General features: G+C 37.4%; 2 protein-coding genes across 2 annotated transcripts in view; both read right to left on the bottom strand.

Moving 5' to 3' along the window:
• The window catches only part of LOC113496024 (complexin), a gene marked incomplete in the record, with an annotated part of 329152 nt that overhangs the window by 119067 nt on the left and 188933 nt on the right, over window positions 1-21152 (bottom strand).
• Window positions 532-4869, bottom strand: LOC113496016 (uncharacterized protein K02A2.6-like). The gene is made up of 2 exons (XM_026875069.1): window positions 3378-4869; window positions 532-2881 (listed from the first exon to the last, which is right to left on the bottom strand). Exons 1-2 carry the CDS (start codon window positions 4603-4605, stop codon window positions 1455-1457), a joined length of 2655 nt encoding a protein of 884 aa, XP_026730870.1. The 5' UTR covers window positions 4606-4869; the 3' UTR covers window positions 532-1454.

Raw genomic sequence — 21152 nt, 5'->3', positions numbered from 1 at the left:
CTAAATCCATAGACATATTATAGATCTACATCATCTACATGGAGTTCGTGAGCAAGCGTGTCGGGGTCCGACATATTTGTGTCCAAAAGTAATCATGATTTGTGGTAGTTGTGCTGTCATATAGATGCTGGCTTAAAGTATTTTTGGTGATTTAACGAGAAATAGGAATTGAAACAAATTATTATGGTGTTCTGCGTTTGGACGAAAATAAGGAAAACATATTGCATATAACAGTGTGGTTCGAAAAACGCAAAAATCAGTCTATTTTGACTTTTTGAAGTAAGTAACAAATTTTCTCAAATTCACTCGATTTTTTTAGAATATATTGCTAAAAGATAACGTTTCTGAAGATTATTGAAGCCTATGTCATGTTTATATGGCTTACAGCGTTATAATTTCATGTTTTAATTAATTTCTTTGTATTGTTTACAAACAGTAATAACTGTCAAGTATGGCTAGTGATGTGCGATGTCCAAATACCGCAAGTATCGTTAATATTGATTAAGCTTGTAAAATACATAAAGAAGATTGTAACGTGGTGATTATTGATTTATTGAGGGTTTACAAAGAAATGAGTAACGGTCCATGTTGGATACGGAAACTATATATGTTTAGTACACGAGTTTTACACTAGGTGTCTTTTACCACAGATAACAGAATACTCTTATAGTCTATACTTTACATCTCCCTTTCTTTGTAAACTAAAAACATTGTTTTCTAAACATACTATTATATTAATACTTAACTAATTACCTATAATCATAAATTGCACAGCACAACATAATATAACTTATAAAATAATATTTAATAACTAATTTGAGTATTGTTCAAGTCTATTTACTGGTTTAATTATTCTACCAAATCTTGATGTTCTTAGTGCTGTCGCTGGTTGAGCCATGTCTGACTTCTGCGAATGATTAGAAGTGTTTGGTGACGAGCTTGTTGATACTGGGAGTGACATAGGAACAGCTGGTGATTGTTCTTGTGCTGGAACCTGTTGTACTGCTGGTTCATCTGTGTATTTAGTTTCAGGGACTACCACTCTGTTGCTAGTAATGTCTGCTTGTGTCTTGTGCAGATGACTGAAGTTTCTACGTAGGATTTGGCCTTGATCAGTTTGAATGATTACGGATCTCGGTAGACCTTCAGGCTTTTCTATCACTCTGGCCCCTTCCCAGTGGCGATGAGCAACTTTGTGTCTGACTTTTTCATTAATTTCAAAATGGTCTGGTCTTTTAGTGTGCTTATTACTGTAACTGGCTTGTTGTTCTCTTAATCGTTTTAGTTCAGCTGTGACGCCTTGCATTATTTTTGGTTTCAGGTTACTGTCTTTTATAGGTAATGGAGATCTGGTTATTCTGCTGTATAGCCGTTGGTTCGGTGAACCTAAAATATCATTTCTTGGTGTATTTCTCCAGTTTAATAAAGCTAGTTGAACGTCGGACTTGTCAATCCTACATTTTTTTTAATATGTTCTTGGCTACTTGAACTGCTTTTTCGGCGAGCCCGTTGCCTTGATGGTGATGTGGACTGGATGTGACATGGTTAAATTTCCACTCTTTTTGAAAGATTTTGAATTCTCTAGACATGTATTGTGTTCCATTGTCAGTTTGTAGCTCTTCGGGTATTCTATGTACAGCAAACCATCTTTTCAGTTGTTCTATAACTTCATATGAAGACTGACCTTTTAGCTGTTGAAAATCTAAATAACCAGAGTAGCTGTCACAGATTACAAGGTAAGTTTTTCCTTTTAATTCAAATAGATCAGATGCAACTATTTGCCATGGAAGTGTAGGAATCTTTTTAATTAGCACTATATCTTTAATATTGTCTTTTTGTGTTTGTTCACAGACAGAGCACGTTTTAACTAGTTTTATGATATCATCATATTGTCCCTTCCAGTAGAGAATTTGTCGTGCTCTTCTTAAACAGCTGTGTATACCTGCATGTCCTTGATGAATATTCTTTAGCATTTTAGGGATCTGTGATTTTGGTACTACAATTTTATTTCCTTTGAAAATTATTCCTTTGTGATAACTCAATTCTTCTTTAAAGTTAAAATAGTGTTGTAGTTCTGTGGGAAGTTCATTGACTTTTTCTGGAAATCCTTTTATTATTGTCTGAAGTAGTAACTGTAAATGTGGATCTTCCTTTGTAGCTGTAATTAACTCCTCTTTTGCGTCAATTGACATAGGTAGTATTACTTCAACTTTCAAATTTTCTTCTTGTTCATATTTCAGATTAGATGCATCGCAGTCTCGACTAAGAAAGTCTGCTAAGGGTATTTCTGTGCCTTTTTTAAATATAACTTTTGGTGCATATGGTGCAAGATTAAATAGTATGCGTTGCAATCTCGCTGGAGCAGATTGTATGTTTTTTTTGAAGATTGTCTCAAGTGGCTTATGGTCTGATTCCACTGTCAGTTCTTTACCATAAACATATTCGTGAAACTTCTTACATCCAAACTGTATAGCTAGTGCTTCTTTTTCAATTTGTGGATAATTCTCTTCAGACTTGCTTAACGCTCTTGCTCCATAGGCTATTGGTTGTCCTTCTTGAAGTAGTGCAGCACCAAGATTTTTGGAACTTGCGTCAACGCTTAATGTTACAGGTTTGTTTACATCATACAGTCTTAATACTGGAGGCCTTTGAAGAACTTGTTTTATTCTGTTCAAAGCTTCTTCGTGATGAATTTCCCATATAAAGGTTGTATTTTTGTGTAACAAATCTCTCAGTGGATTTGTTAAATCAGACATTTTTGGAATAAATTTATTTAGGTATGTGACCATTCCTAGTAGTCTCTGTAGCTCTGTTTTGTTCGTTGGTGTCTTCATCGCCTGTATAGCTTCTACTTTTTCTGGGTCTGCTTCTAGTCCGTGTGCTGAAACAATGTGCCCCAGGAATTTTATTCTTTCCGATTCAAAGATGCATTTATTTTTGTTAAGCTTGAAGCCTGATTTCTTTAGTGTTTCTATGACCTCACTGACAGTTTTTTGTAGTTCTTCTCTACATTTTGCGTATATAAAAATGTCATCGATTGATACTCTTACATTTTTAAATTTACTGAGCAAATTTGTTAAAATTTCTTGAAATATTTCAGGTGCTGATGATACTCCAAACGGAAGTCTCTTGAAAGAATATCTTCCCCATGGGGTAGCAAAAGTTAATATTTTTTGGGTTCTTTCTGAAAGTTTAATCTGCCAGAATCCTTTTGTGCAATCTAATAATGCAAAGAATTTAGAACCTTTAATATCAGCTGAAATTTCCTCTATAGTAGTAAGTGGGAAATGACGTCTCAGTATGTTTTTATTTACATCTGATGGATCTATACAGATTCTTATTTTACCTTTTTGTTTTACAATAACCATAGGACTTACCGCGGGGGTAGGCTGTGTTTCTGGTTTTATGACGTCTAATTAAACCTTCGAAGATATCATCTTTACTTTCACTTTCCTTCAGTGTTTTCACCCTTGCAATAAGTTCTAATTTTTCACAGGTATCAAGTCCTAGGATCGGTGTAACCTTTTCTTCAACAACCTTGAATATAATGTTGTTTTCTTCATTTTTTATTTTACACATTAGCTCTGCTTCGCCCAGAACAGCCATTTTATCATCTGTGTAACTTATTAAATTTTTTGTTCGGCTTGGTTTTAGACTTGCCTTCGTTTTGTTCATTAAATGTCTTGGTAACACATTGCATTGTGCTCCTGTATCAAGTTTGGCAAAGAATTTCACATTACCAACTTGTATTTTTTCTGTCCAGTCTTTCTGTTCTCCGGCACTTATAGTTGTTATGTATACCTCGTCTTCAGAACTATTTGAGTTTTCTTCTACTGTATTCACTCTATTTTTCTGTTTGGGATGTTTCTTCTTAGTGCTGCACATATTGGCAAAATGACCATTTATATTGCACTTAGTACACGGTTTGTTAAATGCTGGACATTGTCTACATTTATGGTTTGTACCACATCTTTTGCAGTCATAATATTCATTTTGTTTATTGTTGACACCTTTATTTCTCACTGCTAATACTTTATCTGCTTTATTTTTACCTTCAAACTCGTCTAGTTGTTTAGAAGCTTGTTCACTAGTTTTACAGATTGTTATAGCTTTGGTCAAGTCTAGTTTATCTTCTGTTAACAATTTCTCTCTTACTTGATTCGATTGGATTCCAAACACTATCTTGTCTTTCAGCATTTCGTCGAGTAAATTGTCAAATTCGCATTTGCTTGCCTGAGTTTTTATTCTGGTTAAAAATTCGTTAAATTGTTCATCTTCGTTTTGAACAATTTTGAAAAATATATATCTTTCAAACGATATATTTGTTTTTGGTGCGAAGTACTCTTTGAACTTGTCTTTAATAATTTGCAAGTCATTTTTGTTTGCGTCGCTAAGGTTGAAACTGTTGTATATTTCGATCGCGTCTGGGCCTATCACTGCCATAAATGTTGCTGCCTGGACTTCGGCTGGCTTTTTGTCTAGTTGAACAGCGATTGAATACCATTCAAACTGTTGTAACCACTTTTTCCAGCACGTGGATTTGTCCGAGTCAATTTGTAGGTTAGCTGGCGGCTTTATTCCGGATACTGCGTCGTTCGTAGCCATTTTACAGCTTTTTCATATATTTTCTTTTATTTTGCACGTTTATTAGCAATTCTGACACCATGTAACGTGGTGATTATTGATTTATTGAGGGTTTATAAAGAAATGAGTAACGGTCCATGTTGGATACGGAAACTATATATGTTTAGTACACGAGTTTTACACTAGGTGTCTTTTACCACAGATAACAGAATACTCTTATAGTCTATACTTTACAAAGATTATGTTAATCCACACACAAACCAGAGAACCAAAGTCACCGATATTGCTCGCAGAATCAGCACGCTGAAGTGAAAATGAGCCGGCCATGTCTGCAGACGGACAGACGGTCGATGGAGCAGACACGTGGTTGGCGCTCTTTGGGGGAGGCCTACGATCAGCAGTCGACGGAAATAGGCTGAGATGATGATGATGTTAATCCACGGGTTTCCTGCAACCGAAATTTTAAACGAGAAATAGCTGGAATATACTGGTAATATACTGGTTTTGCAAATATAAACCCTTGAGCCAGTAGCGTGCACAGAGATTTTAGTCAGGGTAGGCAAAAAGAAACGGCCAAGTGCGATTCTGATTCACGACTCTCACAGTTGGTACAAAATGTAAAAAAAGGTTACCCATCAAATTCACGACCGTAACAAATGATGCTTAACCTCGATTTCTCGGTGATCTATGAAACTGTTTACTCTCTAAATAACTATCAACGTTCATGCCTACAGCCGAAAGACAGACGGACAGAAGGCCAGCCCGATTTAAAATGTTGTGCGGTAAACTTTGTAGTTACATACCTAGTGTACCTAGCCAACGTATTTGAATATTAAACTTTTACAGCTATCTTTTCGTCACATCATTTATCATTGAATCGCAGGTAGTCAATAACGTTTACATTTCTTTAAACTTTTTTCTATTGACAACATACCTATCGTAATATTGTAACCACGTACGTAAACACGAAAATAACCTTTTCGTTGAACAAAGTAGGTACCAAGCGGGAATCTTACCAATAAATCGTGTTAAAAGGTACTAAATAGATATATTTCTGTATTTTTTTGTAAATAAGTTTAGATAAGTGAAATAATCTAAGTATAGTTTAAAATAAATGGATAGGGAAACAGAACAAGCGATTTCTCTGTATCTACGAGCAACTCGTTAGATTTAAATCATTATGTTTTCTATTGACTCACCTTTCTTAATTTATGAGATGTCTTGCGTAGTTTTATCTATTTCAAACACTTGTTTTTATCACAGAAAAATAGTTTTAAAATCGCACTTTTTGTGTTATGAGCACACGCCGTTTGAAAGTTCACAATTATTAATCAATTTTTCACTCTTTTATCGACTTACATCAAATAATTTAAAAACCAACGACCCAGAAAACGAATTATGAAAAATGAAAACAAAAATGCATCGAAAAATATTGCGGCTCACTTTACGATAATCACTGTCAAAACATAACCACAGATAACCGCTCATGTCATCCGCTGTCTTTGTCGTGGAAAGGCAGTGTCTCTTTTATCACACACACTAACAAAACGCAGACTATTTTGACATTGTGTGACAAATATGTATAGGAAAACAGACATAGACACATTGTCATGACTACGAGTCTGTCACACGCACACATGCTTAAAGTACCTACGTCACTGAGACATCGAGTTGAAGTGTCTTTCCAACGGGAAAACGGTGCCAGCGGCGGCGCACTTCGGCAAAAAAGTGTACTAATTTTGAAATATTGATAATCCTCCCTTGATAGATTATGTTACAACGTGTAATAGATAGATGGCGCTGATACGTGTTTTACGAATATTGTTTATTTTATGGATAGTAATTATGTACCTATAATATCTGAATTTCTCAGGGTAGGCAGTGTCTTTTTGTCTCTATGGACTGCACGCCACTGCCTTGAGCCCTTAGAGCATAACACTACCCACAGGCTGTTGCTTGTATAAGTCATAATTAATGCCTTTGTAGACGTAAGGTTATGGTACCATGGAAAAATAATGGTGATAAAGGGTCTTATGGAAACTATTATAATTAATTAGTTTTGTTAAGGAATAATAAATTTGATGATTATATTTAAAATACACAATTGAAAAGTATATACATAAGAATTAAACAGAAACTATATGCAGTGAATGCAGTATTATGAGTGAGTAAGGGTAAGTTGGGCAGGCCATTTGGCCAGACGAAGTGATGGCAGGTGGACTAAGGCGGTGACAGAATGGTGGCCAAGACAAGGCAAAAGAAGCGTCGGTCGTCCGGGAGCAAGATGGGTCGATGACATTATAAAGGTCTCGGGTCGAGTCTGCATGAGGCTAGCACAGGACCGTAGAAATTGGCATGAAAAAGGGGAGGCCTATGCCCAGCAGTGGGAGGATAAAGGCTGTGGATGATGATGATGATGATGAAGGGTAAGTTATGTTAAAACAGTGCTAACTCCTAAGATATTCACTGAAATTAAACGATTTATTAAAATGCAACATTCTTTAAAATCGAATACTTAGGTACAACGATTAACGTATTTATTTTGATAAGGATTGACTTGATGTTAATCCTTATCAAAACAAAAAGAAAAACAACTTTTAAAAGTTTTTTTGTTTCTTTTTTTGGTGGCAGACTGTAACTGTGGTTAATGTGAAGTGATAACTTAAATCATACCTGAAGTTTTTACATATATATATCGATATTGAGAACGTTTCTGGCGGTTACAACCCTATGAAAGTCAGCCATCTTTACGCCGTGCCGTACGTTCGATAGAAAACTAAACGATCGCCGGGACCCTGACGTTTGCTGCAGAAAATGGCGTCATTCTACAATCAGCTGTTTGGATGTTTTTGAGAGTTTTGTTTTGTTTTTGTATTATTTAAATATAACTATTAACTATGCATTTACTTAATATGTTGCGGTGCTTTCAAAATGAAGAAAGGTGACTCAAACGTCGGGAAAGAGACCTTAATCGCTAGTGCATAGGAACGTCTCAAGATATATTATGCCAGATACTGTAGTTGTGCAACATTTTAGATTGAATAAATCTATGATTATCAGAACTTTGGATTAAAATGTCCTTGACAGGAACAAAGGAGATTACGCTACTAATAAATGTTCAATATTTGCACAACAACGCCGTCTAGTGGCACCCAGCGGAAGCAACTGAACGGCGCGAACATCGTGCGATCGGGACTGTTTCCGGCGGGTGGCGGGCACGCGGGCGGCAGCACTAGCGACAACTTCATACTGCATCGTGTGCACACTACGCTGTGTGGCCGGCAACGTTCTTCTTATTCGAAAAAACACTTTTGTTGTTTTTTATTAAGTTAAATATACGTTTATATTTAATCTTAAATAAATACCTTCATTGAAGACATCAGTGCCTCCTGAATCGGATAGAAGACAGGAATCAGTCTATCCAGTAAAGGTTAGTCCAAAAGAAACACTTAAATGCATAAACTTACAAACTGTGTTGTTGCTAGGAACATAAGTTACTAAAAAACTAAGTGTCTTGTTGTTGTCCGCTTTTAGCTTTTTGGCTAAAAGCAGGATCCTTTTAGTTGAGAGATAGAGGTTTAATTAAACAAAAGTAAATATCAAACAATATGTACAATGTCGGTACCAGGTGCCTTGATGAAGCCAGGGATATACAAATGAAACGTCGTACTCCAGAGCGAGACAATTTATTGTTATGAAGTCGAACTATATAACGCTTGCCGCGTAACGAAACCATTGCGCGATGTTATTCGATCCCAACGCCATCTATCGAGCATGCAGGTACTATTTTATACAAAATATTGATTTTGGTTATGGAATGGCGTTGGAATCGATTACATCTTTATTATTAATATTTCTACATTGAACATTCCGCCCACCAAAAGGAATATGTTCCTTTTCGTACCGCCCACCATGAAGAAACTTAGCAACAATAAGAACAATGGACTGTATGGTAATTAAATACAATTTTTAATACTAAATTGTGGACGGCTTCTTTACACTTAATTACAATATAATGGACAGATATGGTTTCAATCAAACATAACAACTACAAATTTTTTTTCCGTTTGACAAAGTACTGAAAATAATATCATAAAACTAAACATTTTTATAAAAATATAGAGTTCGTGTGAACTCGATAAAAACAAAAAAAAAACAAGGTAAAAATACATGGATGATGCCCAAGGTAGAACACCCTTTTTTTAAACAATAAACATAAAAGCTACAACCTTAACACTCGCTAAGCTTTAAGACACACAACAACACTTTAAGCTAAGCTCACAATTTCTAAATTTCTATTTTTAACATAAATTGAGTTATTCGGTGATAGGAAGTAAACACAATTTTGAAATTGGACGTTTAATCGTAGTGCCTTTGCAACCAACAGTGACAACACGTGTCAAATCATCTTTGCCCGGATGTAGCTGCAAAATTCTACCATATAACCACTTGGCTGGAGGTAAGTTATCTTCCTTTACCAAAACTACATCCCCTATCTTACAGTCAGTGTCACGACTATTCCATTTATGCCTTTGGAAGAAGTTTGTCAAATATTCCTGTTTCCATCTACGCCAGAAGTGCTGCACCATACGTTGTACTAATTTCCACCTGCGTAAAGTACTAATGGTGGCACTTTCATAATTGTAGTCAGGAGCCACTACCAATGGATGACCCACCAAGAAATGTCCAGGAGTTAGTGGTACAGGATCATCTGGATCGCTACTACCCTGAGATAAGGGCCTAGAATTTAGGCATGCCTCAATTTGGGAAAGGACTGTGGACAGCTCTTCGAACGTCAAAGTTGAGTCACCTATGACGCGCTTCAGATGGTACTTTACACTTTTTACCCCTGCTTCCCACAGTCCACCAAAATTGGGAGCATGGGGAGGGATAAAATGCCATTCCGTTTGAGAGGATGCAAGAGCAGCTGCAATGTCTTTAAACATTGCATTCTCTTGGTTGAAAAGAACCTGTAACTCCTTGGCAGCGCCCACGAAATTGGTGCCATTATCGCTCCATGTATGACGACACTGGCCGCGACGGGAAACGAACCGTTTGAACGCTGCTAGGAAACCCTCAGTAGTTAAATCTGAAACTGCCTCGATGTGTACTGCGCGCGTGGCCATACATATAAATAAGAAGATGTATCCTTTATAGGACCGCTGACCACGCCCTTTAGAGACTCTGATGTTAATAGGGCCCGCATAATCGACACCAGAGTTAAGGAATGGTTTGCTGGGTGTCACTCTACAAGCTGGAAGCTCTCCCATAAGCTGATGCTTTGTGGTCGCTGCATACCGAATACAGGGAACGCAACGGCGTATATGAGCTCTTACCATATTTTTTGCGTGGCTGATCCAGTACTTGGTACATATAAAATTAAGTACCAGTTGCTTGCCCCCATGAAACATCTTATCGTGTGCGTCGGCTACAATTAACTTGGCCAAATTTGAATGATGTGGAATAACTATTGGATGCTTTGTGTCATCGAGTAGTGAAGAATATCGCAGCCTTCCCCCAATGCGCAATATCTCAGATTGATCAATAAATACATTTAATTTATACAACGAACTCCTTTTATCTAATGAAACCTTATTTTTCAGGGCCGTTAATTCTGCATGAAACCATTGCTGTTGGCTTAGTCTGATACACACATTCAAGGCTTCGTGAATCTCCGAAGCTGTCAGGTAAGCTGGGCTAAAACCTTATTATTCACCTTACGAATTCTTGTTGATTGCAAAAACCTTTTGCAATACGCTAAAACCTTCACCAAACGTGTAAGTGATGAAAACCTAGTCCCCCAAATGTCTTCAAAATCCGGTATTAGGTTGGCAGCGTGAACCTTAACTGGGTTTTTCTCCTCATTAGTGCATATTGCGCTAGGTCTGGGGTACTCTATCCTATCATTTTTTAACCAAGGTGACCCCTCTTTCCAAAGATCATCATTAAGCAGAACCGCTGGAGCTACTCCACGAGAAGCGATATCCGCTGGGTTTTCTTTCGATTTAACATAAGCCCACTGTGCGTTGTCTAGCAAACTGAGGATCTCTGATGTGCGATTTGCCACGTACGTTTTCCAGCGACTTGGATGATCATTTAACCAGGCCAAAACAACTGACGAATCGGTCCAAGCGTGTATATTTGCCTTTGGAATGTTCATCACTTCAGCTACTTCGATCAATAACTTGGCTACTAAAACGCAACCACACAATTCCAGTCTTGGAATGGATATCTGCTTAACCGGAGCCACCTTTGTCTTTGCGGTTATGAGGTGCGAGTGTACTTGTGAAGTAGCACTAAGAACGTGACAATACACCACAGCCGCATAAGCTGTATTGGACGCATCGCTAAAGCCATGGAGTTCTATCGTTATATCTTCTTTGCTTTTGCTCATCCATCTAGGAAGATGAAAATCCACCAGTTTCTCCAATTCTGATCTGTAATATCTCCATTCTTTTAACAGATGTGGTGGAAGTTCGTCATCCCAGCCTATACCGCTAATCCATAGCTTTTGTATGAAAACCTTCGAGGTAATAATGCACGGCGCTATCCAACCTAACGGATCATAAAGCCGTGATATTTCAGATATGACCGTGCTTTTTGTTTCAGTTGCAGCAGGAGGTGACATCTTCACAGAATAATCAAACTCATCCGTGTTCCGGTTCCAGGTAAGTCCCAATATCTTAGTTACTTTATCAGTTTTAATTTCCAGGTCTCTACCAGAACTTTCCTTTAAGGTTTCCAATAAGGACATTCTATTGCTTGTCTACTTTTGCAATTGAAACCCTCCTTTCTCTAATAAACTATTCATTTCACTATAAATTATGTTTACTTCTGTTTCAGATTCGCATCCGGTCATCAGATCGTCCATGTAGAAGTCGGACTTCACCCTTTCAGCAGCCAATGGATACGTACTACCTTCATCGCATGCAACCTGGTGCAATGACTTGACAGCTAAGTAAGGGGCGCTTGACGTGCCAAATGTGACAGTCAGCAGTCGGAAGTCCTCTATCTCTTTGTCCGGATCCTCTCTCCATACAATTCTTTGGAAATCTGCATCCGATCGAGCTACTTTGATTTGGCGATACATTTTTACTATGTCTGCTGCCAAACAGATCGGATGTTGTCGCCATCTCATGACAATGTGTCTCAAATCTGCCTGAAGAGTGGGTCCTACCATTAAGGTGTCATTTAGGGAAACTCCGTTTGTCCCCTTACATGACGCGTCATAAACCACTCTTACTTTAGTGGTCAGTTTATCCTTTCTAACCACTGCGTGATGGGGCAAATAAACCGCATCACTTTTATTTCTTTCAGGTTCGTCGAGGATTTTCTCCATGTGGCCCAGCAATAAATACTCGTTTATCACCTCAGTATACTGTTGTTTTAATTCTTTATCCCTAGCCAACTTCCTTTCTAAACCAAGCAATCGTTTTACAGCTATATTTTTATAATGACCGTATTTACAAGGTGGATCTTCTGAACGAAAAGGTAATTTTACGACATAACGCCCATTTTCGTCTCTTTCCGTTGATTTTGCGTAAAACTCTTCGCATGCCTGTTCTTCAGGCGTAAAAAGCCTTTTCGTCACAGCAGGTTCAGAATCTAAAGTACCCGTCACGAGAAGCTATAAATTATGTAAACAAACATCTTTTACTAAGTAAACATTTTATACTGCGAGATAATAATAAATTGACCATATTCAATCGACATGAAATATAGACGGGTTATATGAAAGTAACAACCTATTTAATTTAGTCGGATCATATTTTAACGACGCAAAGCGCTATCGTTTGTGTTTCTTGGTACCGGAACGCGTCCGTCGCAGGGATTGTGAACTATCGGGACGCCATTTTGAAATAAACGCATCATTCGAGTTTCGAATGCGTACGAGTTTGTTTCATTGCTTTGCATATATCGCGGATCTGGTTGTTATTGTTAATTTTGTTATTGTTTCGTTATCACTTTTTTATTGTTGTTACTTTAATTGTTGCGTTAATTTTATTTGTTATTACGTATAATGGAGCCAGTAGCCAGTACATCTAAGGAAATAAATTCGCCACGAAAAAAACGTCAAAAGGTGCGTAATACAATTTATATAATAAGTAAAAAGAAAGAGTTGTTTGTTCAAACGCGCTAATCTTTGGAAACTTAAGGTTAATATTAGAAGTAGGTTTTAAATTGTGAAGTAATTGGTTAGGTTAATTGGTATACCTGGAGATATAGCTTGAGCTTCGTGTGACAAGTGACTACCGGTGATTTTTACAGGTGACGAGCTTTACGGTTAATGAGAAAAATATGGTGATCAACGTATATAAGTACGTGAAAGAAAATTGGCCATCGAATGAATATCCCTACAAAACCGAAATAAATAAAAAAACAGCATCGATTTTGGGAATTGGCATAGCATCTGTGTATAATATATTAAAAGAATATAAATCAGAAGAGGGAATAAAATCACCTATCAAGTCTAAAGACAGGCCTAAATTTTATCAGAAAGTAGACGATTTTGATAAATCCGTAATTAGGAAAAAAATTCACAGTTTCTTTTTAAATGGCCAATTACCAACAATTCCCAAGATTCTTCAGGCAGTCAATGACGATGAAGATATGCCAAATTTTAGCGAAACAACTCTCAGGCGGCTAATAAAGCATTTAAACTTTAAATATATAAAACGACAGCGAAATAACGCACTTATTGATAGAGATGACATAACAATATGGCGGCGAAAATATTTGAAATCTATTAAAGACTATAGACAACAAAATCGCCAGATATTTTACATGGATGAGACATGGGTGAATGCAGGTTAGTGTGTTTTTTTTTATTGCAGTGAAACGGCAGACTACCATACGGTTCGCCTGATTGTAAGCAAATACCGTCGCCTTTACCGTGAAGTGATGTGTATGATACTGCAAATCTATTTGCAAAATAAATATAACCCACGCGCCGCCGACCTTGAGACATTAGTTCTTAAGGGCTATCACAAGTGTGTATTAATAATAATGTACTTCAACTCTTTTACTGCGCAAGACGCTAATTAACAAATGTTTAATTGTTTTTACAGGACATACCGTAAATAAAACTTGGGTAGACAAACAAGTTAAAAGTAAGAAGCAGGCTTTCCTAGAAGGACTTAGCATTGGTGCACGTAACCCAACGTCAAAAGGTAAACGATTAATAATTACCCATATCGGCAATGAGAACGGTTTTGTAGAGGGCGGTGAAAATATATTTGAATGCAAGAAGACGGGAGATTACCATGAATCAATGGATGCAACACATTTTGAACAATGGTTCGAAAACGTTCTCCCAAAACTTGGAGAAAATGCAGTAGTGGTAATGGACAATGCACCATACCACTCAAGGCGTCTTGAAAGAATTCCTACTACTGCCTGGAAAAAAAATGATATACAAAATTGGCTTGTAAGTAAGAATATTTCTTACGACGACAATGAAATTAAGACTGAATTACTGCTAAAAGTAAAAAATGTTAAAGACAATTTTAAAACTTATGTAGTGGACGAGCTTGCAAAAAAATATAAGGTGGAAGTATTGAGACTCCCGCCATATCATTGTGAGCTTAATCCAATTGAGCTAATTTGGGCCAACGTAAAAGGATATGTTGCTCGCAAAAATACAAATTTTAAATTTGACGAGGTAAAACAATTATTACAAGAGGGACTGCAGCAGATTACTTCGGAAAATTGGAAGCGTTGTGTGGAGCATGTTATCAAGGAAGAAGATAATTTTTATTCCAAAATCGATGAGATGATTGATAAAACTGTAGACAGCTTCGTGATACATGTCACTGATTCTGACACAGAAATGGAAACATCTGAATCTGACGAATAATTATTCTTAAATAATATTTATGTTAATTAATATTTGTTACTTAATAATTTATTAAATCTTAAACAAATTCATTTTTTTTGTTGGTCCAAATGTTGTGAACTCCTGAACACTTGTTTACAAAATTTATAGCTTCTCATGACGGTTACTTTAGTTCCCATAATCGTTTTAACATTTCATTCTCTTCAATTTGAGTGTGCATCGCGCTTACTGTATTATGAGAGCTTAGAAACTTATTTGCCTTACTAACATGCCCTGACACAATCCAACCTAAATGAGTGTCTTGTGCGACCGGAGAACCTGCTGGACTCTTGATCAGACCTTCCCTTAATATACGACAGTATGTTTCAGCTCCTAATAAAATGTCGATTTTATTAGGGCAGTTGAACTTTGGGTCTGCTAAACGTATACTGTGAATTTCTGGCCAATTCTCCAGTTCAAAATCAGTATCTGGCATAACTGAGGTCAGTGAGCTTAGTACATGCGCAGTAACATTTACAGTAAAAGAGGGATCATGCAACGATTGTATCTTGACATTCACCATGTAAACGACGTTGCCATTACCACCTCCTATACCTGCAATAGTAGTCTTTGAAACTACTCTTTTTAATCGAAGCAATTGCGCTGCTGCCTCAGTTATGAAGGATGCTTGTGATCCTTGATCTAACAAAGCTCTCAAAATTTCAGAGGACCCATTTTTTTATTCGGCCTTCACTAAGGCCGTGGCTAACAAGACTTGACCCTGCGCTCGTCCATTCATAAAATGAGTTGCTATATTTGCACTAACATCATGTACTGGCTCTGAAGTACGTTCCGGTGTAGTGACAGGTTCCATTGACGTAGAAGCTCCGCTGGCTCCAACAGGGTTCTTAGGGTGTAATAACGTATGATGCCTCCGCTGACATATACGGCATTTTGATAGAACACGACAAAATTTGGAAGTATGATTACTCCCCAAACAATTAAAGCAGACACCCAGGGACTGTGAAACGGCACGACTGTCAATATCGAGTTGACTAAACTTCTTACAATTGCCGAGCCTGTGGCTCTCAGAACAATGTGGACATAAAATATTAGTAGTACCATGCATTACTTTAGTGTGATATGTAGAATTGGTATCAGGTTTTGATTTATGTTTAGGCTCAACGCATTCTAGGGCACGAAAACGCATTTCTAAAAACTCGCAAAACTGTTTAAAGGAGGGCAGATCGTCGGATGACTTGCTAACATGCAGTTCCCACTGCTTCCTTGATTCTACGTCGAACTTTAAACTTGCTACATAAACTACAATCATGTCCCACGAGCTAACATCGATTCCAATATTGGTAAGCTCGTGCAAACAATCGCTTGTAACATCAAGCAGATCTTTAAGTGCCTTCGATGACTCGCTTCCAATATTACGTTGGCCAAATAGTCTGTTTAAAATACACGTGGACATAAATTTCTTATTATTAAACCTATGTTCTAACATTTCCCAGCATTTTTTATAGTTAAGATCAGTTTTATTGGAACATGTTTTATAAGCTGTTCTGCCTCACCTGATAGTTGAGTTTTTAAGTAGTGGAGCCGTTGCACGTCATCAAGTCTTTTATTATTGTAGACTAATGATAGGAACAAATCTCGAAACGACGACCACTCTGTGTATTTTCCACTAAAAGTAGGTAAAACTATTTTTGGTAGTCTGACAACACTATCAGATGAAGCATCGCAAACTTCTTTATTGGAACTGTGAACCTTTAATTGAGACATAGCATTTTTTAATTCAACTTTGTACATTAAATATGTTTCATAAACTTTTTCATAAATGTCTTCCTGAAAGAATTCATATAACTCTTCACCTTCACATTCACCTACTACACCTTCGTATTTTGCCGTAAAATTCTTAAATTGACTCTCTAACATCTCTAGACGTGAATCTGCGTAAGTGTAATTAATCCGGTCTTTCGGCGACTTTTTAAAGTTTATCCAGCCCTTCTCAATCTGTCCTTTGACATCCTTCAACTTTCTAAATTCTCTTTCCATGTTGTATTCTAAAAGATTTTCCAAGTGTCAACTGTTTGAATTTTTCAGTCCAGTGACTGATAAATTCACTAAGTCCCAAAAATGTGCGGAATTTTTCTAAGTCCGGTGAAGTGTATTTTTCTAAGTCCCAACAAGTGCTGAATTTTTCTAAGTGTTTGAGACTTGTAAAATCGATGCAAAATCGGGCATATATTCGATGTCTCGTCGTTTTTATTTAAACTATTCTAAGTCCCTGACTGATGCGCACTGTATTTTACTAAGTTCGTGCAATTATCTAAATCCCTAGTTATTAACACTGAAATGTACTCACAGTTTTTTGTCCACTTATGCACTTCACTACTCACGATATCCAGCCGATTTTCAAAGTCCACCTCAGCACAAATCCGGAACTCACAATTATTCGCTGACTATTAGCGCCACCTTGTATCAAGTAGCGTAACTACACTTTTCACCTGTGTTCTTCTCAAAAACGCCGTTCGGCTCGATGGACCATGTACAATGTCGGTACAAGGTGCCTTGATGAAGCCAGGGATATACAAATGAAACGTCGTACTCCAGAGCGAGACAATTTATTGTTATGAAATATGAAGTCGAACTATATAACGCTTGCCGCGTAACGAAACCATTGCGCGATGTTATTCGATCCCAACGCCATCTATCGAGCATGCAGGTACTATTTTATACAAAATATTGATTTTGGTTATGGAATGGCGTTGGAATCGATTACATCTTTATTAATAATATTTCTACATTGAACACAATATGACATGTGTTCACTTGTATAAGTAATCTCAAATTTCACTATTCTTACTATGTTGACAGATTCAGGACATTTTTTTAAAATAAAACGATAATTACGTCTGCCACTCTTCCCCTCGTTTACTCTAACAGAACAGGAAGAAGAATAAGAAAAAACATAGATAATAAAAAATAGAATATAAAATAATGTTCACAAATGTTCATTCGCGAACCGTTCGCGCGCATTCATCGGTCGTGTTCGAGCGTTGTCGCGTTCCGTCAATAGATGGCGGTGTGAGTAGCGAACATGCCGGCCGCCTTGGAATCCTCAGGTTTCAAAACTAACTGCTTCGCCGTTGGCGCCGCACCCGCTGTCATCCTGGATGCCACTGCTCGTCGTCGATGGCACCGGAAGTGGGCAAATTTTGGAGAACGCTCGCTGTACATTGCCCGTCGCTGTTCGGAGTTCAGCAACCCGGCTCACACCATCTTTTCCTGTGAACACCTTTACAATTCTGCCCATGCGCCATTTCAGAGGTGGTAAGTGGTCCTCCTTAATAACGACAAGGGTGTTCAAAGCTAATTCCTGAATATGTGTCTTCCACTTGGTCCTTATCTGAAGCTCTGAAATGTAGTCTGTCGACCACCGCTTCCACAATTGCTGTCTAATTTGTTCAACCCTCTGGAACCGCGTCAGGCGATTTGTTGGCTCGTCCGTCAAGTCTCTGCAGGCTGGTGTCAGGAGCGACCATGAGGAAGTCCGCCGGAGTCTGTGGAAGAAGGTCATGTGGAATTCAGGACGGCTTCGATCTGTGACAACACCGTGCTGAATTCCTCATACGTTAGATTAGCGGTACCCATAACGCGCCTAAGATGATGTTTACAGGACTTAACTCCTGCCTCCCACAATCCCCCGAAATGAGGAGCATAAGGTGGTATAAATTTGAACTCAATATTATCATTACACAAGTTATCTATAATTTGATGTGAATGCTCGTTAAACATTAACTTAACCTCTTTCATGGCTCCTATAAAATTGGTTCCGTTATCCGAAAAAACTTGAGCCAGCTTACCACGACGTGATATAAATCTTTTAAGTGCTAATAGGTACTCATGTGCAGAAAGAGTAGTGACTAATTCGAGATGAATAGCTCGTGTTATAAAGCAAACAAATAGGCATATATACCCCTTTTCTAGTTTAGCCCCCCTACCGTTGCGGTTTAGCACCGATACAGGTCCAGCGTAGTCCACCCCACAGCGAATAAAAGGAAAACCCGGTTCCAACCGCTCTGAAGGCAGGTTGCCCATGATTGGGGTAACGGTCTTCCCCTTTAGTCGCGTGCAGCGAACACACTGATGAACTACCTTTCTGGCCAGATTTCTCCCCCCTAATGGCCACCACACTCTCACGCATACTAGCTAGTAGCAGTTGGGGACCAGCATGTAGAAGTTCGTAATGGAAATGCTGAAACAATAATAAAGTTAAACGGTGCTTACAGCATAGTAAAACCCGGTGCTTTTTATCATAATCGAAGATAGGCGAATTAGTTAAGCGTCCACCTACTCTTATTAAAATAAATAAAAATATATTTAAATAGTTCAAGTTACTAAAATACATGTACGAATAGAAATGACTCGGATGTAAAACCAGTAAAAAAATCTTAATAGTTATAATCATAGGAGTTGAGTTAATCTACACCAAAACATAATAATATACGAGAAGGATGGTCTAAAGATAATATAGGGACACCCGAACGAAAAATGATTGATGGATATTTTAATGAAATTCTATCACTTAATTGTATTATAACAGACTAAGCAGGACAAGCTGTCCTGAATTATTTAATTACATTACCTGCACTTATTATTATAATTTCTAAGCTAAACAGTTTATTGTAATATTTCTAGCAATTTTTCCGTATCTAAGTAATTGAGGGACTGTAAGGACTTAAGTAGCCTGTTAAATTTGTTATATAAATATATGAAATAAATAAAATCTGTTAGTAAAAGCATGTTGCGTTTGTGGGTTAGTGCAAACTAAATCCTTTCTTCTCTTGCCGGAAGGTACCGGGCTGAAACCAATTTCAGTATGCTGGAGTCGTACTATATGTAGAATAAATAACTGGCGTACTGTAAGTACTTTGCATTCCCTGTATAACTGGTGAGTAGGAAACCTGAAAGGACGAAAAGTGGCGACCTTTATTTAGGATTGCTCTTTGAGCACGTTCTAGGGGCAAGATAATAGATTTAGATGCACCACCCCATGAGTCTAGGCAGTAGGTAAGAATGGATTGGCACAAAGCCATATACACCTGGCGAATTAGATTAAAGTCTGCAATGTTGCGTAAGTGTTTAAAGATATAGATTAATTTACGTACTCTGGTGCATAATGAATCAATATGTTTACGGAAATTAAGGTGACTGTCAATAGTGACACCTAGATATTTAGTATTGTCAGTTTTTACTAATGTAGGGCAAGCGCATGCAGTCGCCGCGGACGCGCTCGTATTACACTTATGCGCATAAATATTTAGGTTAGTAGTCGACTTATTACTATTTCTCATTGAAAATAACATGTAATTTGTTTTATTTGAATTTAATGTTAGGATATTATTGTTAAGCCAGTTAGACACTACATTAAAACCATTTTGGGCATTTTGATAGACCTCATCCTTAGCCTTACCTGAGAACACAAGAGCTGTATCATCAGCATACGATATAATGACACCATTTTGCAGAGACAAATTGCACAGGTCGTTTATGTAAACTAGGAATAAAGTAGGTCCCAATATACTACCGTGGGGGATTCCGTAACTACTGCTGTAGTCCCGCACTTCTATATTGACCAATTTGTCGCACTGCTCACGGTTATTAAGATAGTCCGAGAATAATTTGAGCTGTGTTCCTCTTATACCAATTTTTTCCAGTTTATAGAATAACAGAGAGCAAGCAATGGTGTCAAATGCCTTGGCAAGGTCTAAGAAGATCCCCATTGTGTACATACTTTTATCTAGACTTGTACATACATAGTGAGTAAGCTGATGCACCGCTTGGTTAGTTGATCGTTTTGATCTAAAGCCAAATTGACGATCCGAAAGCAAATTATTGCTCTCAAGATATTTAATAAGCCTAACGTTAATGATTTTCTCCTAAATCTTAGAAATTCCTGATAGAACTGCAATTGGTCTATAATTGGTAATATTGTTTTTGTCTCCGGCTTTAAAAACTGGGGTTACTAAGGCCTTTTTAAGCAGATTAGGAAATATACCGTTCGATAAACATAAGTTAAATATGTAAGTTAGTGGAGGTGCAATTATGTGCTTGAATCTTTTTAGTACGCTATTTGGGATGTTATCCCATCCAACGGCACAAGAGTCTTTTAAACCATCTATAATACTAACAACCTCTTTAACGTCCGTATCTAATAACACAAACGAATGTAAGGTATTTGGCGACATATGTGTAGTTTGTGGACAAGAATATCGGGAATAATTTTCAGCTAAATCTTTACCCAAATTGACGAAATAATTGTTCACTTTATTTGCCGCTAGTATTGGAGTTACATCGGTTGTTACTTTTAACAACTTTCCATATCAGCTTATTGTTTTTGCCGGCTTTTTGTATTTGAACTTTGTCATATTGGGTTTTTATTTTTTTCAATAGGTTATTGCAGAAATTCCTGTAGCGTTTGTAAGTAATGGAAAGCATCTCGTTATCAGGTGCAAGTTTTAGCTTTTGGTGAAGTTTATCCCTATGTCTAATGCAACGGACAAGGCCAGGCGTAATCCACGGCTTAATATTGCTGTATTTTCTAGGTATCATTTTGTTAGAGGTATTATTACTAATTAAAGTTTGTAATGAACCAACAAAATACTGCAAACTAATATTTGGATCACTAGAACTGTAAACGCGGTCAAGATTTAAGTCGCGTATGTCGTTTTCAAGTGTCGTGTTT

Source organism: Trichoplusia ni, chromosome 7, assembly GCF_003590095.1.
Source record: "Trichoplusia ni isolate ovarian cell line Hi5 chromosome 7, tn1, whole genome shotgun sequence".
NCBI classification, from domain to species: domain Eukaryota; kingdom Metazoa; phylum Arthropoda; class Insecta; order Lepidoptera; family Noctuidae; genus Trichoplusia; species Trichoplusia ni.
The sequence above is the reverse complement of the archived record's forward strand: the minus strand, read 5'-3'. Positions and strand labels throughout refer to the sequence as shown.

Coding starts and splice junctions, on each gene's coding strand:
- LOC113496016 (XM_026875069.1), bottom strand. CDS start 4,605: ATGGCTACGAACGACGCAGTATCCGGAATAAAGCCGCCAGCTAACCTA. Junction 2,882..3,377: donor AAACACAGCCTACCCCCGCG/GTAAGTCCTATG, acceptor ACATTGTTTCAG/CACACGGACTAGAAGCAGAC.